At 43.3% G+C, this 25,404-nt stretch overlaps 1 protein-coding gene and 1 non-coding gene across 4 annotated transcripts in view; one reads left to right on the top strand and one right to left on the bottom strand.

Annotated features, from left to right (window-relative positions):
- Nucleotides 1-20,447, bottom strand: part of PTPN21 (protein tyrosine phosphatase non-receptor type 21) — a 65,111-nt gene extending 44,664 nt beyond the window's left edge. The window contains exons 1-2 of one of the 3 annotated variants that reach the window (XM_038746050.1): nt 20,158-20,447; nt 11,836-12,232 (exon numbers count right to left, since the gene is read on the bottom strand). In XM_038746050.1, the coding sequence (XP_038601978.1) occupies nt 11,836-12,015 (180 nt within the window). In that variant the 5' untranslated portion in view covers nt 12,016-12,232; nt 20,158-20,447. Of the gene's footprint in view, nt 1-11,835; nt 12,233-20,157 lie in introns of those variants that run through there. The other 2 variants (XM_038746056.1, XM_038746063.1) reach the window with 2 other exon arrangements.
- Nucleotides 20,448-22,328: 1,881 nt separating this feature from the next.
- Nucleotides 22,329-22,466, top strand: LOC119938622. The gene has a single exon (XR_005454474.1). It is a non-coding gene; the product is annotated as a small nucleolar RNA SNORA7 (small nucleolar RNA).
- The last annotated feature ends 2,938 nt before the right edge of the window (nt 22,467-25,404 follow it).

Raw genomic sequence — 25,404 nt, 5'->3', positions numbered from 1 at the left:
TCTCGTCACCAATTTCTCGCCCACATGCTACCTCTGGCCTGAAATGCCCTCCCTCCTATCAGACAGATAATTGTTCTTCCCCACTTCTAAGTTTTATTGAAGGCACATCTCCTTCAAGAAGCCTTCCCTGTTTAAGCCCTCCTCTCCTCTTCTCTCACTCCCTTCTGTGCCACTCTTACTTGCTCTTTCATTCATCCTCCCTCCCATCCTCACAGCACATATGTATATATCTGGGAGTCAGAGGGCCTGTGTTCGGATCCCGACCATGCCACTTGTTAGCTATGTGATCTTAGGGAAGTCACTTCATTTCCCTGTGCCTCAGTTATTTCTTTTGTAGAACTTAGAATGTGAGCCTCATTTGGGACATGGACTGTGTCCAACCTTATTATCTTGCATTTATCTCAGAGTTAGTATGGTGCATGGCACATATGATTATTTATATGAATGTCAGTCTCCCTTTCTAGACTGTAAGCTCATTATGAGCAAGGAACATGTCTGCTAATTCCATTGTACTGTATTCTCCCAAGTGCTTAGTACAGTGCTCTGCACAAAGTATGCACTCAATAAATACCAATGATTGATTGATTCTAGACTGTAAGCTCACTTTTTTTAATGGCATTTATTCAGTGCTTACTATGTGCAAAGGCACTGTTCTAAGCGCTGGGGAGGTTACAAGGTGATCAGGTTGTCCCATGGGGGACTCACAGTCAATCCCCATTTTACAGATGAGGTCACTGAGGCCCAGAGAAGTAAAGTGACTTGCCCAAAGTCACACAGCTGACAAGTGGCGGAGCCGAGATTTGAACCCATGACCTCTGACTCCAAAGCCCAGGCTCTTTCCACTGAGCCACGCTGAAGCTCATTGTGAGCAGGGAACTTGTCTATCAACTCTATTGTATTGTACTCTCCCAGGTGCTTAATATAGTGCTTGGCACAAAGTAAGTGCTCAATAAATACCACTGATTGATTTGTAAGACATCAGGCTCAAGTGACAGTTCCATATTTCCTTAGCCCCTTGAATATTACCATAATCAGGTACTCCCTATAATCTAAGGTTAAGCCACAAGTAAAGCAGCTATTTCAGAAGAAATACACCAGGAGTCTTCATGTTGTTCTTATATAAGTATCAAGATAAGTTCAGTGGATACTTGGAATACCTAAAATGGTTTATAACAATCTGGTGACCACGAATATTTTCTGATGTTGTGGTTCCAACCATTACCTTCAAGCACATATTCATTTCATTCCTACTCAACACATCTCCTGGACAAAATAAATTAATCTTGGTTAGAAGGAGTTATGAGAAGAATTTGTTCAAAGTTCAGCAGGCAGGCTTACACTCCCTTGATATATTAATCACATTTCAGGGAGTTGCTAACGCTATACCATTTTCTAAATGTTTCAAGAGAAAAACAAAGAAAAAGAATGACAACTAAAGGAGAAAAAATGCCACTAGTCCAGTCTACAGAATTTGATCAATGTTTATCGACCTTCAGAGAGGAAAAATAAACAGTTCAGTAGTACTGCTGTGTACTGGCAGTCAGTATTCAGATAAGCAATTTTCATTTTTAAACTAAGGTACATAATATTTTTTCTTTGCTACAACATAGCAGACATAAAGCAGGACAGAATGCAATGACTTTAAGATGCAATTTGAAAAATATTCCTTATGAAAAACCAATAATCTATAAAAAACCAACATCAGCATCAACATCGCCAGCATCTTCAAGAGACATTAAGCTTTGCACAATTTTTCTGATTATCTTTTTGAGCGAAATGTTGTCGCTGATTATGCTCTTATGGCTCAAAGTTTACTTTAACTCTCAGAATTATAACTTGTAAATAGAGAAAAGCTTTATACTTTCCCCAGGATTCCTATAGCCTCCACTAAAATGGTATTATGCTAATTTCAACAACTGCGACATAATGCTGTTGTAATGAGCTGCACAGTTATCTTTTGGGGGGCATTTTCTCCTAAATCTCCCCAGAAAAGTGAATACTTAAAGGTATTCAGCCAAAGAACTTTAACTTATCCTGTAAGGCTATTGGGACAGCCAGTTCATACTCATGCTGACATAAACACGCAATAGCCTCTTAAAAGCCTTAACTATCTAGACAGTTCTGTGAACACTCATTAAACACTTTGCTATTGCTGTAATAATAATAGTGAATTCATATAGATTTTAAAAAATTTTCTAAAGCATTTCATGTCAACGATCTCCTTCTGTCTTCATTCTGCCTGCATGATATTCCTATGCTGTAGGGGTAGACAAGTATTACCCCCATTTCAAGAATAAGGAAACTGAGAAATGGGATTTTCATGTTTTCTAGCATCTTTCTAGTTGCTTCCATTGTTCTTTCAGGTTTGCTCCAACAACAGCTCCATAGCCCTGGCCTCCTCCCAACACAATGGGGTTACTGGCCCCATACTGGTCCCCTGTCTTCCTCAACTCAATCAATCAATCAATCCATGGTATTTATTGAGCACTTCCTGGGTGCAGAGCACTGCACTAAGCACTTAGGAAAGAATACAACAATCATTCAATCAATCAATGGTATTTAAAGAGTGATTACTATGTGCAGAGCACTGTACTAAGTGTTTAGGAGAGTACAACGGAGCTGGGAAACACGTTCCTTGTCCAAAATGAGCTTAGTCTCTCAGTGGAGTGAAGGAGGTAGAAAACAAGATTATAGTGGGTGAAGACAGAGTTGGTAGACATGTTCCCTGCCCACAACAAGCTTTCAGTCCTGCTTCCTTCAAGGCTCTATGATCTGACTTTTCCCTACATTTGCCTGTTCCAACCTTCAGAGGTGAGGCTCATTTCTGTCTCTAAGAACTGATTCTACTTTTCCTGCAGGCTGTTACAAGACATCTGACACAACGTCCCCTCTTTCCACTCTTAATCCTCACCTCCCCTGTCCTTCCTGAGGAGGCTCTGGACTCAAAGCGGGGAAAAAAAAATCAAACAGCTATTACTATGAAGATTACCATAGAAAACACTCTGGAGGAAAACTGTCCTAAATCAGGAAAAGAACTTCCATTCACTGGGGTAGGTACCAGGTAATTAGGTTGGAAACAGTCCGTGTCTCACATGGGGCTTACAGTCTTAATCTCCATTTTAACAGATGAAGTAACAGGCACAGATGTTAAGTGATTTACCCAAGGTCACACAGAAGACAGGTGGCAGAGCTGGCATTAGAACCCACATCCTCTGACTCCCAAACCCTTGCTCTTGCCATCCACCTTCAGCATTAATATATATTCATATTCAATTATTCGTTTGGTCACTTCACCAAGTGCAGTTAGTACTGATGTTACGAACCTCCCCCTTCTAGACTGTGAGCCCACTGTTGGGTAGGGACCGTCTCTATATGTTGCCAACTTGTACTTCCCAAGCGCTTAGTACAGTGCTCTGCACACAGTAAGCGCTCAATAAATACGATTGAATGAAGTGACTTGCCCAAGGTCACACAGCAGACAAGTGGCAGAGCCAGGACTAGAACCCATGACCTCTGACTTTCAAGCTCGGGCTCTTTTCCATTAAACCACTACTGTGGCATTTGTTAAGCGCTTACTATGTGCCAGAGACTGTTCTAAGCACTGGGGTAGACTCAGGATAACTGGCTAAGACACAGCCCCTGTTTCCCCCAGGCCTCACAGGGGGAGACCGGGTATTAGTACAGTGCTTCGCACATAGTAAGCGCTTAACAAATACCATCATTAAATTAATTGAATCTCCATTTTACACAGGCAACGGGCCTTGGAATCAGAAGGACCTGGGTTCTAACACAGTTGCTTGTCCACTGTGTGATTTTGGGGTAGTCACAACTTCTCTGGGCCTCAGTCACCTCATCTGTAAAATGGGGATGAAGACTGTGAGCCTCACTGTGGGACACAGACTGTGTCCAGTGTGATGGGCTTGTATCTATTCCAACACTTAGTAATAGTAATGATAATTATAACAATAATAATTAAATTAAAATTGAATCAAAGTTAAAATTAAATTCTTAAATAATTATGTAATTATTACTAGCTTTAATTCTAGTTGTTCTGACGACTTGACACCTGTCCACATGTTTTGTTGTCTGTCTCTCTCTTCTATACTGTGAGCCTGTTGTTGGGTAGGGACCATCTCTATATGTTGCCAACTTGTACTTCCCAAGCACTTAGTACAGTGCTCTGCACACAGGAAGTGCTCAATAAATAAATACGATTGAATGAATGAACCATGACATCCTTGTTCTTGCTCAAGCTATAACTACATGATTGACATCTGCTGCTCCACTACGCCCACTGCAGGGATCATAGCTTTGGCCTGTGGTTGTGCTTACCACAACAGTAAGGACTAAAATACCATCGACTGATTTGACTAACAATTAAATTCAATATACACCAGTGCAGCCAGAAGGCCCTGCCTGGTTAGGACTTTGCTTATAAACTTGATCTTTAAGAAGTGTGACCTAGATAACACTGTAGCATTACTTATAGCCACAGCTGATTTTCTCTTGACTGAAGCGGTCAATTCTTGGCACCAAATCCCCAGTTTTCTCTTCATCTAATAGGGTAGTTCAATAGAATTTTTGAATGAGTCCAAGTTTGATAGTCCTTATATTCAAAATAATATCCAAGTCATCACTGGAATCTCACAAGAAGACCTAGTCCTCCCATCTATGAAGCCCACTATGTTCAGCTCCTAGGTTTTATACAGGTAGCATTATGGAGCATCAAACTTGACCTACACTCCAAAGTCTGCTGCAATAAGCATCTTGCAACCAAGACGCAGCCTTTGATGATGGGAGCTTTATTTGATTGCCAGAAAAAGCCTTCCAACATGGCTACGCAAATTTCACCACCTTTCAAATGGAGCACGATGACCTGCCAAAATACCAAACAACTGCTTTGAGGGGACAGACCCCTGGAAGATGGAAGGATAGCAAATCAGCAACTAGGCAACCTTTCTACTTGTGTTGGACCATCTTCCTTCATTTCTAGGACAACTGGGGAGAGCTGAGTTAGCTCCAGAAAACCTCTTCCTCCCAAGTTCCGAAGAAATGAGGGACACCATTGTCTGGAGTTGGTTCTCACTCACTCAATGAATGACCCAGGCTTGTGACCTGGCATGGCCAATTGACTGGCCTGGGGATTTGGCAAGGTTCTACATCTCTCAACATATGGGTTGAAAGGAGTGTAAACCTGACCCAAAGAATTTCTCCCCAGAGTGCAACGTAGTCTGGCAGCTAATGCAATATTGATATTAACATTAACAGTCATTATGACTAGTGTATGCAAATTTACACTAACCCAAACAAAAAAAAAAACAAAATTGAGAATTGATATTGACAAATATCAGAAGTCATTATGACTAGTGTGCACAATTTTAGCCCAAACAGAAAACAAAATGCAGTTTTGATATTGACAAATATCAGCAGTCATTATGACTAGTTTACATAACTTTACACTAACCCAAACAAAAACAACATAAAAACCCACAGATGTTTCCTATGCCTGGATTGCATCAGCCTAAAAGCTAATGCCCAAAAGTGGTTGGGTTAATTTTAATTATCTATCACAACACATCAGAGGTCACAGTGGGTCCTGGGAGGCAAAATGACTTAGCTTAATAGTAGATAATGGATTTCTTTATATTGTATTTTATTGAAGCCATAGCACAGGGCCTCATAATTTGATTCAAAAGAAGTACAATTTAGATCCGATAAGGGCTTGTGTTAGGAAGATCAATTGGTTTCCAAGCATATTTCACCTCTGGCATGAAAGCATCCTTGGGTTACTATTACTACTAATCCTAAGTATGGTACTTGTTAATAGCTTATTATTTACCAAGAACTCACTTTACTAAGAGCTGAGGTGGATGCAAGAGAACTTGGTTGGACACATTCCCTTGTCCCACATGAGGACTCACAGTTGAAGTAGAAGAGAGTAGGATTTAAGTAAGAATTATGGTATTTGTCAGGCATTTACTATGTGCGAGGCACTGTACTAAGTGCTGGTGTGGCTACAAACTAACCTGGATGGATATAGTCCCTGTTCCACAGTCTCAATCCCCACTTCACAAATGAGGCAACTGAGGCCCAAAAAAGTGTCTTGCTCAAGGTCACACAGGAAACAAGTGGCCGAGTCAGGACTAGAACTCATGACCCTCTAACTTCCAGGCTGTGGGCAGGGAATGTTAATATTGTCTATTTATTCTTGTATTGTACTCTCCCAAGTGCTTAGTACAGTACTCTGCACACAGTAAGTGCTCAATAAATACAACAATGAATTACCCACACTGCACCATCTTGGATCTCAGGTCACTTTCTCTTTCTGGGCAAGAAGCCACTTTTCCAATACCACCTGGGTGCTACTGATTCATTGGATCATATTTATTTCTTTATATATATTATATTTATATATATTTGGATATTTTTATATTTATCTGTATATGCAGTTATTTTTTTCAACTCTTTCCTTCTAATGTTTTTGTACTGCTTCTTGTTTTATCATTTTTCTTCTTCCACTTTTCACTCACTTGTAAATTTGGTGGCGGAGGGCGGGGTATACCTCCCACAATAAATTGTAAGCTCTTTGGGGGACAGGAACTTGTGTCTTGCTACTACTGTGCACTTACATTCAATAGTAGTTCAATAAATACAATTGATTAATTGGCTCCATGTAAAGAAAATGAACAGAAAATATGAGAGGCTCAAAGTGGTCACAATGAAAGGTTTTCCACTCACCGGATACCAACACGAATGGATCACTTTTAGTTTTCTGTAGTCAACAATGAAACTTCAAGTCCAGTAAACAAAAGTATCAAGTTGAGAGTGATGAATTTCTACTCCTAATACAGCACTCTGCCTTCTGTGGGAGCTCTTTAAATGTTGCTGACTGGTGACAAAGATGAGGCCTCATTGCAATGACCCTGACTAAATGCAGGGTACTGAATTCCCTGAGAGTTAGCTATAAAAAGATCACACCACTGTAATTAGTACATTAGGCACCACTCTGTAATGTAGATTTGTGTGTGTGTGTGTGTGTGTGTGTGTGTGTATCTATGTGATTTTTATTAAAAAGTGCTACCTAGTTGTTACTACTATATTTCTTTCAATAAATTGTTGTTACTAGGTGTTTGGTTGGCCTCCTTTCATTACTGCAATTAAAAAAAGTTTTTTGACATGGCCCGTATAAATATGGTGTTAGCTGGCTTTCATTTCAAAGTCCTGAAGTACAAGTAGTAGTACTACTTGGCAATTGCTGATTTAATTTGTCACCTATTGAATTAGCAATCCTCTACATAGCTTTGTATTAGGAAGTTGAATTGTGAATGGTAAGGACTTTATGTCTGCCTTTTTAGGTATAATTGTCACTATTATCACTTCAAACTGATACTTATGGGGTCATTTAAAACTGATGATCCAGCTAAAGCTTAGTGTCAAATTTTATCTTACCAAATAAGACACAAAATAGCTGATGGAGATTTTCTCTTTGAAGTTCCACTTTGAAAATTCCTTTGTAATCTAATATTTACTCAATGTGGATGTCTTTTCCCTTAAAAAAAAAAAAACAAACCCACAAAACTATTCATTTCTAGGTTCAAGCCTAATATTGAGACCCTGAAATGTGAGGAGGTGAAATGGGATTCTTCCATAATACTTGTCTCAGACACAATAACTGGGTACAGGGTGGCTCTGATCAACTGTTCGGTGGTGGCAAATTGGTTCTTGGAAAAAAAAACCAGTTTTCTTATCCTTCCCTGGCATATGTGTTTATTATTCAAATTTATTAAGCACTTACAGTGTGTTTTTCACCTCCTTAATTTACAGATGTGAATCCTCTCGGGAAAAAAGACCGTATTTTAAAAAGCCCCTATTAAATTTCAAAACTGTATTAGCTTTACAAACTTGCTAGTAAATGACTTAAATATTCAAATCCAAATGTGAAAAACAGTGTTAACAGTTGTTTCTAGTGGCTCCTTTCTCAAGTTTAATAGCATGATTTGCTAAAGTACAAATATTAGTGAAACTGATTCTTAGGAGGATGATTAGGTTTTCGGTAATCATAATTTGAGATATAAGGAAACGCAAAATGAAAAGGGAATTTAGGGAGAAGATCATCATAGGCAGTGGAAAATACAAACCAATAAACTTTAAAAATTAATACAGAATGATCTTTAGAAAAAGCGTTTTCAATGGAGCTCCAAATCAGGACAGCACCAGAGGATTACAGATCCACCCTTCCTGCTTCCTTTATTATTGTTTTGATTTACTGATAAAGTCAGAACTAAAATCCATGTTTCCTGCTTCCCAGGTCATGTGCTGTTCTTCCTAAAATGAAAACTGCTCTGACTCTACCAAGTCACCCCAAATCACTGCCTTCAAAGGGAAGAAGGCTCAAGAGATCCAGTATGTATAATCCCTGCAAATACCAAAACAAGCCATTAAAAGCAAGGTATTTATTTATAAATGTCAATGCAGAGAAGGAATGGAATTTAAGCACTACGCTCTGAGGGGAGAACGAATAGCTCTCACAGAGTCTGGATGATGTCTTTGCCTTTTTAGGCTTAGAAAGTAAGTATTGTGATCATCCCAAATCTATGTACTGCTAGAATTAAAAGTAGAAAAGTTTGACCTAGTTGGGAAAAATATCGGACCATCAATGGAAAATCACAGCAGCCCTTGCTCTCCTCTTAATCATACATATATGAATATATGTAGAAAATAAAGACTGTGTGCACAAAAATATTTTAAGTATTATATAAAACGTATATACAGTGCATTCTGATGGCAGATGTGAACAACCCACACAGGTTATTGCTCTTATGGAAATTTTTCAGTTTGGAAGTGGGTTATGCCTTATCACTTGATGATAAAGAGGTACAACTCTGGAGACTGAGACACTAAAGGTAAAGTAAAGGAAGAGCATCTTGGCAGTGAAAGTTGTTAAATGCTGGAAAGAGACTTCAGGGGAAGTAATGAACCACATGATTCTTTGAGAGAGGTGATAAAAATAGATAATGTCCATTTGTGTGGGAATATTTTTCTGAGGTATGGAGAATAGAATCATTAGCTCACCTTGCAAGATGCTTCCTAATCCAATGCCTCACTCAACTCTTGGACTCAAAAGGATAATTTCTCAAGGGCTATATAGTACAGTGTTCTGCATATGTAAGGGGCTCAATAAATAACCATTGATTGATATGATTACCTAGACTTCTAAGAAATATGCCTCAAAACTCAATGAAAAACAGAGACTAAATTGGGAGTCATGCTTTAAAAAAAATCACAAACGCTTGAATTATTTCTTCCGAAAATTTTCCTAGATTGCTATTAAGCCATTAGATGCTGTATAAAGTACTAATTTACACAATTAAAGCAATCAATCAGTTGTATTTGGTGAGTACTTACTGTGTGAAGAGCACTGTACTGGACAATTGGGAGAGTACAATATAATACAATAGAGTTGGTAGATGTGACCCCTGATCACAAGGGGCTTACATTTGTGGAGGAGAGTCAGACAATAAAATTAATTACAGATAAGGGAAATGGCAGAGTTTATATAAGAATACGTATGTTAGTACTGTGGGGCTGGGGTAAGTATCAAATGCTTAAGAGGTACACAGCCAAGTGCACTGTCAATGCAGAGGGGAGGTCAGACATGAGAAAAGAGGGATTAGGTGGGGGAGGCCTCTTGGAGGAGATGTGATGTTAGGAGGGTTTTGAAGATGGAAAGAATGGTGGACTGTTGCATATGAAGGAGAAGGGAGTTTCAGGACAGAGGGAGGACACGAGCAAGAGGTCAGCAGTGGGATAGATGAGCTCAAGGTACAGAGAGTAGACTGGTGTTAGAGGAGCAAAGTGTGTAGGATGGGTTGTAGTAGGAGATCAGTGAGGTAAGGAAAGAGGGAGAGAGAGCTGACTGAGTGCTTTAAAACTGATGATAAGATGTTTCTGTTGATGCAGAGATGGATAGGCAACCACTTACTGGTGGGAGGGGTGCGGCTGGGAGTGGGGAGAAACCGACAGAATGGCTACATAGAGTTCTTTCATTTTCTAGTGGCAGTTACTGTTCAAAAGACTACCAGGTAAATCGCTGGCACTGGTATCAACTCAAAATAAGTCACTCTAAAGCCAGCAGATCATGTTCGCAACCATGTGGGTCCAGTTTACCTGAGTCAGAAAGTACAAAAAGACAAGGAAAAGAGGGAATTTTGATGCAGCAGTATGGTCCAATGGGAACAGTATGGGTCTGGGAGTCAGGAGACCTGGCTTCCTGTCTTAGATCTGCCATCTGTGACCTACTATGTGACAAGTCACCCTTTCTATACTTCAGTCTCCTCACTTGTACAATGAAAATAATATCTGCCTCTCTCTACCTCAATGGATGTTAATAATAATATTTATGGTATTTCTCCCCCTCTACACTGTAAGCTGGTTGTGGGCTGGGAACATGTCTGCTAACTCTGCTGCACTGTACTCTCCCAAGCTCTTAGTACAGTGCTTGGCACATAGCAAAGTGCTCAATAAATACCATTGATTCACTGAGCACTAAACACAGTACTAAACACTTGGGTAGATACAAGATAATCAGTTCTCACATAGGGCTCACAGGTATTGAACCCCCAATTTGCAGATGAGGGAACTGAGGCACAGAGAAGTTAAAAGACTACTGCGGTTATGAGGATAAAATGAGAAGGGGGGGAAAAATGTACTACAGAAACTCAAGGCATTGTTATGCCATGCTTCTGATGTGTTTTAGTGAATCGAACAAAAGGTAGTCTATGAATTTACCAAAAGTGACAGATTAAATTTCTTAATTACTCAAAGGGCTGACAGTGCTGAAGGGTTGACTACCCTTACTCCCCTTAAAAATATCAGTTCCTGAAAGTTCTCTCTTTCATCTCATCCACCCACATAAACAGGAAGATGGAATGTGGGAGGAGGACCAGGGAGACAGAAAAGGAATTCAAAAGAATTTTGCCATTTGTTAGGAGTACTGATTTGGGCACATAGATGAAAAAACAAGAGCATGGGTCTGAGAGTCAAGATACCTGGGTTCTAATATTAGCTCTGCCACTGATCTGTTGCAAAACCTTGGGCAAGTCTCTTTCCCTCTTTGTACCTGTGCCCTTAGCTTTAAAATATCTTTCCCAACACAGATTGTGAGTCTCATGTGTGTGTGACACGAGATTATCTTTACCTATCCCCGGATTTAGCACGGTGCTTGACACACAGTAAGCACTTAACAAATGTCATAACAACAACAACAACATCAAGAATGGTGGTAACACTATCAATAATAAGTATTACAACATTGTAAAAGGAGAGTTTTCATGCCATGCTAGTGTTTATCAATTGGGAAGTCTGAGAATCAGAGAGATAATACATTAAGGAAAATCATTGAGGGATGACGACAACAAAATGGCTATACGAACAGAGTAAACTGGCCTTCACAAGTCCCTGGGCTCTCTTCTGCACTGCTTCCTAACCTTTAAAATCTGCAGCAATCCTGAGAGGAAGAGAGCACTTGCAGAGCCCCCAGAGTCATTTGGCAGCTGTGATAGCATCTGCAAGGTGTTCTAGAAACTCCTTTTTATGTGTAGTTGAGTAATGATGTTGAAGGCCCCTGAGGTTAAAAAAAAACCATGGGAAACCCTCTGCTGGATCCTAATGTTCTAAGTGCTTAGTTCACACTTAATGGTGAAAGCTCTCAAATGGACCAAGCTCAAACGGTGAGCACCCAGCACAGCCAAGAATTTACTGTTGAAAATCAAGAGGACCAATAAGTATGGGGGAGCACTGTGATATTACTTAGGTCTTGGGTGGCTGGTTTCCTACCTCCCGCAGCTCCAGTCTTTGGGCCACAGCTTCAAGGCTCTCCTGGCCAGTGCTCTCCACCGACAGCGTGAACTCCACAAACTCATTGTTCAGTAGCTGGATACGTGCAACTAGGCAACTCTTACTGGATACCGTGTATCGGCGGGTGCGTTTCAATTTCAGCCCAAATGGCAGCGGCATCTTCTTGTCCTTTAAGTGGCAAGAGGTGGAGGAAATAAAACAGCAAAGCCAGCACCAGTTGCCCCCACAGGCTCAGGAAAAGGTGATGAAAAAAAGGGATTGGTCTCCTCAGAGGCTGGGTGCTGCAAAGTCTCGGGCTGCTTATCCAGCAGCTGCAGCAGCCATTAAAAGGCAGCAGATTTTCCAAAATCAGGTGAAGGGATCATCCACGATGGCGCTGAAGAGAGACAGAAGCGATTTATTTATAGGGCTGTAATAAGGATGTAGGTCAAATCCTTATATTTTATCAAATGTTACCTTTTAATGCCACCTTATGGTATGATCGCCATACCATATATGGTGGATATGATAGGCATGATATTAAGGAAGGTAACCACTTCCTTCTGGGTTTTCTAAAATTAGAAGGTCCATTTGCATTTTATGGGTCCCTGTACAAGGAATCTTGCAAATGTAACTAGTCAATCAAGGGTATTAATTGAGTGCTTACAGTGTGCAGAGCTAAGCCCATACTTGGGAGAGGACAAAGCAACAGAGTTAATAGATGCATTCCCTTTCAATTCTTCCGACTCCTGATTTCCTCTTGTCCAAAGGAAAATCAATCAATCAATCAATCAATGGTATTTACTGAGAACTTATGTGCAAAGCCCTGTACTAAGCGCTTAATCAACCAATAGTATTTGTTGAGTGCCTGTAACATGCACAAGCACTGTAAACCCATTGTGGGCAGGGATTGTCTCTATTGAAGAACTGTACTTTCTAAGCACTTAGTACAGTGCTCTGCAAACAGTAAGTGCTCAATAAATATGATTGAATGAATGATTGAATGAATGAATGAATGAATGGCAGGAGAGTACTAGACGGGTAAAAGACGAGACTGCTTCCCTCAAGGAACTTACAACTAATGGGGGAGAGAGACATGAAATAAATTATACATGGGAGGCAGAAGAGAGTGAAAAGGTGGACATGAACGAACGGGTACTTAAATAGTACACAGTATGCAAGTCAATATATATCAAAATACTATGGGTAATTGTGAGTGCATAAATGTTGGGGGGGGGGCACAAAAGTGCTGTGTTGATAGTGGGGAAGATATGGCCTGAGGAGAAGAAAAAATTAACTGAGGAACGCCTTTGTGAGGATGTGGAATTTCAGAAGGACTTTGAAAATGGGGAGAGCTGTGGTCTGGTAGATTTGAACAGGAGGCCAGGAGGAAGAGCATGAACAAGAGGTCAGAAGCAAGAGAGGAAGCAAGACAGGAGAGAATGAGGTACTGTGAGTAGGTTATCTTGAAGAAAGAGTGTGAGCCAGGGTGTAATCAGAAAAGAGGGTGGACAAGTCTGAGGAGAGAGCTGACAGACTGCCTTAAAGCCTCTGGTTAGGAGTCTCTGACGTGTAGAGGAAAGGATAATTGTTGAAGGGTTTTCTGGAATGAGAAGACGTGCACAGAGTGACATTTTAGAAATACTGAAATATGATTTGGGAAGCAGAATGTAGTATGAAATTGAAGTACATTTAATCTATACAGTATTTACGTGGGTCAGGAAGCCCTGGGTTCTAATCCTAATGCCACCACTCGGGCAAATACTTAACTTCTCTATGCCTCAGTTACCTCACCTGTATAATGGGGATTAAGGCTGTGAGCCCCATGTGGGACAGGGACAGCGTCCAACCTGATTAGTTTGTATCTACCCCAGCGCTCAGAACAGTGCCTGACACACACTAAGTGCTTAACAAGTACTATTATTAGTGTTATTTATCACATTCACTTCCTTGACCTTACCTGGCAGAAGGAAAACTAGAGAGGGGGGAGAGAAATGCTTAAATGTCACTTGGAGAAATCAATTATAATGCAATTCTCCAGTAAACTGTGAAGCTGGAGCCTTAAAAGTAACCAGGAGATGAGATCCATGCTAATCTTCCCCCTCCCCCAAACCCTGCCTCCCTCCTGGTAGTCTGGTTCCAAGAAGTACAGGTGTGGAGAGAGAAGCTCTCCAGGAAGAAAGGAAGGGAACTTATCAATCAATCAGTCAGTGGTGTTTATTGAGGGCTTACTATGTGCAGAACACTGTACTAAGCACTTGGGAGAGAACAATACAGAATTAGCAGACAGGTTTCCTGGAGAGCTCCTAGAAGTCTTTTTCAAACAACTGATGGTTTACTAATTCTATTATACTCTTGAAAAGCAGCGTGGCCTAGTGGATAGAACATGGACCTTGGAATCAGAAAGGACCCAGGTTCTAATCTCAGCTCTGCCACGTGTCTTTTGTGTGAATTTGGGTAAGTCCCTTCACTTCTCTGTGCCTCAGTTACTTCATCATCATCAATCGTATTTATTGAGCGCTTACTATGTGCAGAGCACTGTACTAAGCGCTTGGGAAGTACAAATTGGCAACATATAGAGACAGTCCCTACCCAACAGTGGGCTCACAGTAAAAGGGGAATTAAGACTGTTGAGTCCCATGTGGGATACAGGCTCTGTCCATCTGATTAGCCTGTATCTACCCTGGTGCTTAGTACAGTGCCTGGCACACAGTAAATTTTAATCAAATAACATATATATATAATATGTATATATTGAATGTCTATAGTGTGCAGAGCACTATGGAAGCACTTGAGAATATCTATACATAAACAACTCCCAAAAGCTCCTTTAGTATAGTGTATAGTATAGATTTTTGAGAAGCAGCATGGCTTTGTGGTAAGAGCACAGGCTTGGGAGTCAGAGGTCATGGGTTCTGATCCCGGCTCCACCGCTTGTCTGCTTTGTGACCTTGGGCAAGTCACTTCACTTCTCTGTACCTCAGTTCCCTCATCTGTAAAATGGGGATTAAGGCTGTGAGCCCCACGTGAGACAACCTGATTACCTTGTATTTACCCCAGCGCTTAGAACAGTGCTTGGCACATAGTAAGCGCTTAACAAACACCACCATTATTATTATTAATCTTACAGTGCTCTGCACACCTTGCCATCCAGTACACACTGTTGACTGACCCCTCCCAAGACAGAGGCACAGGAGGGACTGTAGGGTCTCTGCCACATCCCCCATCCTTTAGAAGGAGAGTGAAGGTCTTTGGGGCACGGGGGGGGGGGGGGGGTGGCGCGGATGGGGCTGGCGGGGGGCCCACAGGATGCCTGTGAGGAGAAAAAACTGCTTTCTTATGACCGCAGCCCGCCTCAAACAAGTCCCCTAAGAGACATCCAGGGTACTTACTGACCGCGTACTCTTAATAATCCTAATAGTACTTTCGAAGCGCTTACTCTGCCCCGAACACTGTGCTAAGCGCTAGGGGAGGCGCAAGTTAATCAGGGTGGACACGGTCGCTGTCCCACACGGGACTCTCCTCCCCAATTCCCACTTTACAGATGAGGGAACTGAGGCCCAGAGAAGGTGACTTGTCCAAGGTCTCACTGGGCAGATAGCGTGGCTCAGTGGAAAGAGCCCGGGCTTGGGAGTCAGGTCATGGGTTCCAATCCCGACTCTGCCACAGGTCTGCTGTGTGACCTTGGGCAAGTCACTAAACTTCTCTAAGCCTCAATTACCTCATATATAAATTGGGGATTAAGACTGTGAGTCCCACGTGGGACAACCTGATCACCTTCTATCGCCCCCAGCGCTTAGAACAGTGCTTTGCACATAGTAAGCGTTTAACAAATGCCATCATTATACGAGGCGGAGGAAGGACTAAAACCCAGGTCTTTCTGACTCCCAGGACCATGCTCCACCCATAAAGCTCGCAGCTGCTCAAAAACCAGTGAAATCAATCAATTCAGAGGTGGGGCGGATGGTTATCTGCCCTCACACCCCACTTTTGTATCGAAGAAATCTCTCACTAAATATCTTTAAGTGTCATATGACTTCTTTTCCCCCTTCCCTCACCAGAAAAAGCCCATCTACGTTTCTACAATGACTCGACAAAAATCGAGGGATATTCAAGGTTTCAAAAGTGGCTTAGAAAGATATTTTCCAGTTTTAAATTGTTCCTGCCTATAGCGATTACACTTAAACGCTACACCAGACTGTGCTGCTGGAGACCTGGAATTAGAGACCTGGAATAAGCGTGCATGGAGAAGCATTGTGGCTCAGTGGAAACAGCACGGGCTTCGGAATCAGAGGTCATGGGTTCAAATACCAGCTCCGCCACATGCCAGCTGTGTGACTTTGGGCAAGTCACTTAACTTCTCTGTGCCTCAGTTACCTCATCTGTAAAATGGGGATTAAGATTGTGAGCCCCCCGTGGGACAACCTGATCACCTTGTAACCTCCCCAATGCTTAGAACAGTGCTTTGCACATAGTAAGCACTTAATAAATGCCATCATTATTATTATTATAAACTTCTGGTTCTAAGCAATAGGAATGGTACGAAACAATCAGGTAAGACACAGCCCCAGTTCCACCTGGGGCTCACCATCTAAGTAGGATGGAAAAGTAGAAATGGAGTCCCTTTTTACATATGAGGTAACAGGCACAGAGAGGTGAAGTGACTTGCCCAAAGTCACACAGCAGGCACGTGGTGGAGTCAGAATTAGAACCCAGGTCCTCTGTCCTCCAGACCCATGCTCTTTCCATTACACCACACCGCTTCTCTCACCTTCCACCTCCCTGAAAGTGTAGGATTTGAGCTAATGAATGATTTTGGGCAGACATGAAAAATGAAAAAAAATTCAAGAACAACTTTTAAAAGAGTCTGAAAAAGAGACTGAAGGCATATATGTCATCTTAGCAGTAGCATTTTGTGAGGAGCACTGACGTGAGGCAGCACGGTGTAGTGGGTACAGCACAGGCCTGGGAGTCAGGAGGTCATAGGTTCTAATCCCAGCTCTGCCACGTGTCTGCTGTGTGACCTTGGGCAAGTCATTTTACTTCTCTGTGCCTCAGTTACCTCATCTGTAAAATGGGGGTTGAGACTGTGAGCTGTGAGACACAGACTGCATCCGACCCAATTTGTTTGTCTACCCCAGCACTTAGTACGGTGCCTGGCACATAGTGAGTGCTGAACAAATACCACAATTATTATTACTAGGTGATAATATATTCAAATAAACATGTGGCCTTCTATAATTTCATGACCCTGCAAAAATCCTAATCCGAGTGGCCTGTGTGCACTTTTCCTCACTCCCACTCCCTTCCGCATCACCCTCACTCGCTCCTTTTGCTCTTCCCCCCTCCCCGCCCCACAGCATTTATGTATGATAATTATAGAATAGAATTACAATTCTATATACTTATATTGATGCCTGTTTACTTGTATTGATGTGTCTTTCCACCCCCCTTAACCGTGAGCCCGTTGTGGTCAGTGATTCTCTCTCTGGCTGTATGGTACTTTCCAAAAGCCTAGTACAGTGCTCTGCACACAGTAAGTACTCAAATATGAATGATGATGATGATGGTATTTGTTAAGCACCTACTATGTGCAAAGTACTGTTCCATATGAATGAATGGATGCACCCCTCAATAAGGGTGACTGAAGTTCCACGGAAAATAGATGTTTAATTTTAACACCAAAGCAATGATCAAATTTCATGGCAAACTAAATTGTGAAGTTTCATTTTAAACATACTTAACAGAACAATATAACCAAAACAACTAAAGCCTGAAAAGGTACATAAAATAACAAGGAAAAAATCTGCATCTATAATTAAATTAAGTTGTAGCATCTACTCTCCCATTTTTTTTTACCAGCAAAGCAAATAACTAAGTCTTGAAGGCAGAAGATACTACACTACATAATTTAATTATTAACTTAATCTTTAGATTAAGTAAAACTCAGAGTAAAACTTTCAATTGCTTCAGGCAAGTTGTTGCATAATGTTGACAGACAAGTAGATAAAACTATCAAACAGAACTCTGATAGGACTAACTAGCATTTTTATTTTATAAGTGTAATAACCTGGCTAAAACTTGTTACTGTGTAAAACAGTATGCCTTTCTCTTCTGGCTGCTAAAAGTTTTTGGTTTAGTATTTCAGAAAACAAAAAATAAAGGCTATAGTAGAAAAGAGCAGAACCTAAAGTAAATGGTCTGTTTTAACCTGAAAAAAGCAAAGAGAAACTGTTTCAGTGCCTTTGGCTCACCTCTTTAAGACCTAGTTTTATAGAACATACTATACATGCGTTTATAAATTCTCTAAAAACCTATCTGAAGTAACGAGGGGGATTTTATTACCTTAATTTTAGAATGCTTTTGACAAATTATGTCTCAAATTAACAGCAATTGCAAAAGACTTCTTTCATCTTTGATGAACTGGTAAATCCCTGGTTGACAAGAGTACTTTTAACAAAGTTGACAACCAGTAGCTCTAGGACGACTTGACAAATGAGGCCCAAAAGAGTTGCTAAAGTTCTCCACTAAATATTTAAATGTAATTAAAAAGTCCATTTTTATTCCTAAAGACTACAAAAATTTATGAATGGATTTTAAAGCGACGTGGCCTAGTGGCAAGGGCACGGGCATGGTAGTCAGTGGTCATGGGTTCTAATCCCAGCTCCGCCACTTGTCTGCTGTGTGACCTCGGGCAAGTCGATTCGCTTCTCTGTGCCCCAATTCCCTCATCTGTAAAATGGGGATTAAGAATGTGAGCCCCACGTGGGCCAACCTGATTACCCTGTATCTATCCCTGCGCTTAGAACAGTGTTTGGCACATAGTAAGCGCTTAAATACCATCATTACTATTATTGCTATTACTATAAAGTTAATTTGACTTAATTCTCATAGAGGAAAAATGGAGATGTTTGATGACCATGCGGTGTTTAATTGCTGGAAAATGGCAAACAGATCTGCTCAGTGGAATTAGGAAGTTTTATTTGCGCTTAGTACAGTGCTCTGCACACAGTAAGCGCTCAATAAATACGACTGATTGATTTGGCTTCTAAAATATTACTAGTGAATACTTTTATTTGAAAAATCACTTCTTTGGTTGGGAGGGAGAGATAATCTTCATTTAAAAGGTAACAGCATTTTATAAAACTACGGCACTAAATTTCCCAAGCCGAAAATGCCCTTTACCGGTAAATTCGGGTATTAAATAATTTTCTCCCGTTTCGATACAACGGTCTCCCACGTTCAAATATCGAAACAAAAGCTGCCTTTTCATTTGTCAGCTGTCATCCGATGCTGAGCTCACAACTGTTATTTCGGTCGCACGGATAAGTTTAAAAAAATGTTTGGGCGCATACGGTTTTCTCGGCAAAAAGAAAACCGAGGGGAAGCGCACCTTCAGACTTCATCATCATCATCAATCGTATTTATTGAGCGCTTACTTTGTGCAGAGCACTGTACTAAGCGCTTGGGAAGTACAATTTGGCAACCTATAGAGACCGTCCCTACCCAACAGTGGGCTCATAGTCTAAAAGGGGGAGACCGAGAACAAAACCATACTAACAAAATAAAATCATCATCAGTCGTATTTATTGAGCGCTTACTATGTGCAGAGCACTGTACTAAGCGCTTGGGAAGTACAAATTGGCAACATATAGACAGTCCCTACCCAACAGTGGGCTCACAGTCTAAAAGGGGGAGACAGAGAACAAAACTAAACATACTAACAAAATAAAATAAATAGAATAGATATGTACAAGTGAAATAGAGTAATAAATATGTACAAACATATATACAGGTGCTGTGGGGAAGGGAAGGAGGTAAGATGGGGGGGGATGGAGAGGGGGACGAGGGGGAGACGACCGGAGTTGGGAATTTTTGCCGCCATAAAAAGGAAAATCGTACAGAACTCCGACCGGTTTCGCCTCTTGAATCCCGGCAGGCGCTCCGCTTACCCTTGGCGATTTTACGGCACGTACGAATGGAATTTCCTCCCCAAGGCGTACAGTGGGAGCGCTCCAGGGTGGATGCGGCCGGTCTGAGCGGAGGGATCGGAGCGGGCGGAGAGGCAGGCGATGGGAAAGGAAGATTTTCCCGGTGGAAAACCACGACGGCCTGCCTTCCCGATGCTGGAATGGGCCCGACGCAGCGAGCCGCCTGCCCCCGTGGGAAGGGCAGCGCCGCCCCCAGCGCCGTCCCCCTCCTGCCGCTCATCTACCATGTGCAGCCTCAACCGCGGGGCGTGTCCCAACGCTGTGCGCACAGTGAGCGCCCCGGGCGGGGCCTCCGGGCGCTCATCATCAATCGTACTTATTGAGCGCTTACCGTGTGCGGAGCACTGTACTAAGCGCGCTCGGCGCGTTACCTGCGGCCGGAGTCCGAGCGGCGAAGATCCCCGGCCCCGCAGGCTCAGCCGCGAACCCGCAGCGGGGGCGGCCTCGACCTCCTTCTTCTCCTCCTCCTCCTCCTCCTGGCCGGAGACGGGCCCTCCGGCCCCGAAGGCATGGCCCGCCCTGCAGCCTCCCGCTCGGGCGCTCGGGGCACGGAGCGGCGGCTGCGCCCGGCCCCCGGCCCTGCCCTCACCCCAGGCATAGCCAAAACATGCCTCACTTCCTGCTTCCAAAAAACGGGCCGGCGGATCATTCCACCCGGGAAGCGGCCGGCCCGCGGGGAGGGGCCCCAGAAAGGGAGCCCCCCCCACGCCCGCCCCCGGGCTCGGCCCCGCCTCCGCGCGCACGCGCACTCCGACTGCCGTCGGGCTGACTCGCCCCGAGCGGGGAGCGCGCAGCCACCCCAAAACACACACACACACACACACACTCCTCTCTCTCTCTCTCTCTCTCTCTCTCTCTCTCTCTCTCTCTCTCTCTCTCTCTCTCTCTCTCTCTCTCTCTCTCTCTCTCTCTCTCTCTCTCTCTCTCTCTCTCCCTCTCTCCCTCTCTCCCTCTCTCCCTCTCCCTCTCTCCCTCTCCCTCTCCCTCTCTCCCTCTCCCTTCCTCTCCCTCTCCCTCTCCCTCCCTCTCCCTCTCCCTCTCCCTCTCCTTCTCCTTCTCCCTCTCCCCCCCTCTCCTCTCTCTCCCCCACTCCCTCTCTCCCCCCCTCCCCCTCTCCCTCCCTCCCTCCCTCCTCTCTCCCCCCTCTCTCCCCCCTCTCTCTCTCTCCCCCTCTCCCTCTCCCTCTCTCTCTTTCTCTTTCCTGTATATATGTTTGTGCATATTTATTACTCTATTTATTTATTTTAATTGTACATATCTATTCTATTTATTTTATTTTGTTAGTATGTTTGGTTTTGTTCTCTGTCTCCCCCTTTTAGACTGGGAGCCCACTGTTGGGTAGGGACTGTCTCTATATGTTGCCAACTTGGACTTCCCAAGCGCTCAGTACAGTGCTCTGCACACAGTAAGCGCTCAAGAAATACGATTGATGGATTTCTCTCTTTCCCCCTCTTTCTCTTCCTCTCCCTCTCTTCCTTCCTCTCCCCCTCGTCCCCCTCTCCATCCCCCGCATCTTACCTCCTTCCCTTCCCCACAGCACCTGTATATATGTATATATGTTTGTACATATTTATTACTCTATTTTAATTGTACGTATCTATTCTATTTATTTTATTTTGTTAGTATGTTTGGTTTTGTTCTGTGTCTCCCCCTTCTAGACTGTGAGCCCGCTGTTGGGTAGGGACTGTCTCTATATGTTGCCAGCTTGTACTTCCCAAGCGCTTAGTACAGTGCTCTGCACACAGTAAGCGCTCAATAAATACAATTGACTGATTGATTGATTTCCCCCGCAGCCTGCCTTGTGGGGGCGGCTGGCCGGCTTGGTGGCGGGAGGCGAAGCGGCCGTGCTGTGGCCGCCCGTGAGCTCAGGCGGTTGGACTGTTTTGTTTTGTCGTCTGTCTCCCCCTTCTAGACTGTGAGCCCGCTGTTGGGTAGGGAACGTCTCTATATGTTGCCAACTTGTACTTCCCAAGCGCTTAGTACAGTGCTCTGCACACAGTAAGCGCTCAATAAATACGATTGAATGAATGAATGAACGCAATGGCGGGCCGCGGGCCGACAGCTGCCTCGCCCGCCCCGGGGGCATCACAGAAATAGGGGGTCACGGCAAATATTCAACAGGGTCCGGCTCTTAATCACACGATCGCACGTCTCCGGAATTTCCCATGACAGCAAGGCCCTTTTTCGGTTCTTTATGTGTGACTGAAAAAATTGCTTAACGGTTGTTTCTCTTATGAGGTATTTACCCAGCGCTTACTGCGAAGGTCGTTGTGGGCGGGGAAGGCGTTTTATATTGTTGTCTCTTACTCTCCCAAGCGATTAGTACAGTGTTCTGCCCACAGTAAGCACTCAATAAATACGATTGACTGACCGACTGCCAGGCACCGTACTAATCGCTGGGGTGGGTAACAACAAATCGGATTGGACATAATCCCTGTCCCCCATGAGGCTCTCAGTCTTAATCCCCATTTTACAGAGGAGGTAACTGAGGCCACCCTCCCACCCCTCTCAGGATGGCACCTGGAGACTTTCCAGTACTCTATCAGTCTCGACTACGGGAGGGAGAGTCAAGCAGAGGCCTACCCATTCCATTCCTAGCTTGGGCAGTGGCTAGCAAGGGGAAGGCAATCTGCTACAAGTCAAAACTCCCCTGTGTGGGGCAGCAGCAGCATGGCAGAGAGTAGAGGGCAGAAACTCAGGTTGATTGCACAGAAGGAGGCACTGGTACACAACTTCCATGTTTTTACCAAGAAAACTCCATAAATAGATTCACTACCAGAACAATTGCAGACGGAGGTGGTTTATTCTGGGAGTGATGCATCCATGGAGTCACTCTGGGTTAGAAACAACTCAGTGGCATAAAACAAGGCAACTGGGGGCCAGAGAAGTGAAGTGGTGACCGGATCACACAGCAGACAAGTGGCAGAGTAGAGATTAGAGCCCATGGCCTTCTGACTCCCAGGACCGTGCTCTATTCACTAGGAACACTGCTTCTCTTCGAACCCAGGTGCTCCTGATTCCTTTAATTTTCTATCCTTGAAGATGCTGAATAACTGAAAATAATGGTGCATTGTACGGGCTTGGGAGTCAGACGTCATGGGTTTAAATCCCGACTCCGCCACTTGTCAGCTCTGTGACTTTGGGCAAGTCACTTCACTTCTCTGTACCTCAGTTACCTCATCTGTGGATTAAGACTGTGAGCCCCACGTGGGACAACCTGATCACCTTGTATCCTCCCCAGTGCTTAGAACAGTGCTTTGCACATAGTAAGCGCTTAACAAATGCCATCATTATTATTTTTATTATTACTCTCCCAAGTGCTTAGTACAGTGCTCTGCCCACAGACCTGGTAGGCAACCCAGATGAACTCTGTGTCATTTCCTCTTCCCTCCCATAGTTGTAACCTGCGGACTGCGCACTTAAGTACAAGATTACCAACTGTATGTTGATTTTGGCAGCCATATCTCTCACTGACAGAATTCTTTTCAAAAGTTTCTTCAGTGTGAGAAATCTTTATGGGAATTAATGATCTACGTTAACGTCTCTCTTTAGCTTTATGGGAAACAAGGGAATATAAATCTTTCAACTGTTTCATAAGATGATCAAATAAGGTCCCGGTGAGTACACTGATAAGACTAATATGGATATCAAAGTTACATAGAAAAAATAGTTTAATAGACGTAAGTCAAGAGGCCTCGTTTAAATTCGAGCTTTACCAAAAATTGAATAGATGGGGAAAGAGTGCAAGAATGAGATGGTAAAAAAGGAAAGGGGGCCTGTCCCCTTTGCTCCCCTCTCTTCTGCCACTGCCATCAATATGGCTGGACTCCCACCCATACCTTCCAACCCTAGGATAAGTGATTAATAAAAAGAACAATTGAGTAATCAATCAATCAATCAATCGTATTTATTGAGCGCTTACTGTGTGCAGAGCACTATACTAAGCGCTTGGGAAGTACAAGTTGGCAACATATAGAGACAGTCCCTACCCAACAGTGGACTCACAGTCTAAAAGGGGGAGACAGAGAACAAAACCAAATATACTAACAAAATAAAATAAATAGAATAGATATGTACAAGTAACAAGTCACAAGGCTCAGCATAAGTGGGAAATACCACCTAGGAAGTGAAGGATCACAGAAGATGGGGCCAGACGGCCATTCCGTTGGCCTTAGCCAAATCTGTTTCCCCTCCCTGTAAATCTATTTTCGTGTCTCTCCACCGCTGGATTGGGAGGTCCTCGAGGGTTCTAGACTGTGGGCCCGTTGTTGGGTAGGGATTGTCTCCAGTTGTTGCCGAACTGTACTTTCCAAGCGCTTAGTACAGTGCTGTGCGCACAGTAAGCGCTCAAGTACAACGCTCTGCACATAGCAAACGCTCAATAAATACGATTGAATGAATAAGGAGCGTGTCCGCTTCCTCCCTTAAGCTCTCCCAGGCTTTGAGGACAACTCTGTCCCGGACCCAGGAGACGGTAACCGCCCTGTAGCTTGTGAGCTCGTTGTGGGCAGGGACCGTGTCTGCGTATTGTTGTACTGCCCCCCTCCCGAGCGCTTAGTACGATGCTCTGCCCCCGGGAAGCGCTCAGCCCGTTCAGGACCCCGTCAACAGCGACTCCCTCTGGCCCTGGAGCTCGTTGTGGGCAGGGACCGTGTCGGTTTATCGTTGTGGTTGCCAACTTGTACTTCCCAAGCGCTTAGTACAGTGCTCTGCACACAGTAAGCGCTCAATAAATACGATTGATTGATTCCTCTCCCCCTCGTCCCCCCTCCATCCCCCCATCTTACCTCCTTTCCTTCCCCACAGCACCTGTATATGTTTGTACATATTTATTACTCTATTTATTTTACTTGTACATATCTATTCTATCTATTTTATTTTGTTAGTACCTTTGGTTTTGTTCTCTGTCTCCCCCTTTTAGACTGTGAGCCCACTGTTGGGTAGGGACTGTCTCTATATGTTGCCAACTTGTACTTCCCAAGCGCTTAGTCCAGTGCTCTGCACACAGTAAGCGCTCAATAAATACGATTGATTGATTGATTCCTCTCCCCCTCGTCCCCCTCTCCATCCCCCCATCTTACCTCCTTCCCTTCCCCACAGCACCTGTATATACGTATATATGTTTGTACATATTTATTACTCTATTTATTTTACTTGTACATATCTATTCTATTTATTTTATTTTGTTAGTACGTTTGGTTTTGTTCTCTGTCTCCCCCTTTTAGACTGTGAGCCCACTGTTGCGTAGGGACTGTCTCTATACGTTGCCAACTTGTACTTCCCAAGCGCTTAGTCCAGTGCTCTGCACACAGTAAGCGCTCAGTAAATACGATTGATTGATTCCTCTCCCCCTCGTCCCCCTCTCCATCCCCCATCTTACCTCCTTCCCTTTCCCACAGCACCTGCATATACGTATATATGTTTGTACATATTTATTACTCTATTTTACTTGTACCTATCTATTCTATTTATTTTATTTCGTTAGTACGTTTGGTTTTGTTCACTATCTCCCCCTTTTAGACTGTGAGCCCACTGTTGGGTAGGGACTGTCTCTATATGTTGCCAACTTGTACTTCCC

Source organism: Tachyglossus aculeatus, chromosome 1, assembly GCF_015852505.1.
Source record: "Tachyglossus aculeatus isolate mTacAcu1 chromosome 1, mTacAcu1.pri, whole genome shotgun sequence".
NCBI classification, from domain to species: domain Eukaryota; kingdom Metazoa; phylum Chordata; class Mammalia; order Monotremata; family Tachyglossidae; genus Tachyglossus; species Tachyglossus aculeatus.
Note: the sequence above shows the minus strand (reverse complement) of the source record. Positions and strands in the feature narration are given on the sequence as shown.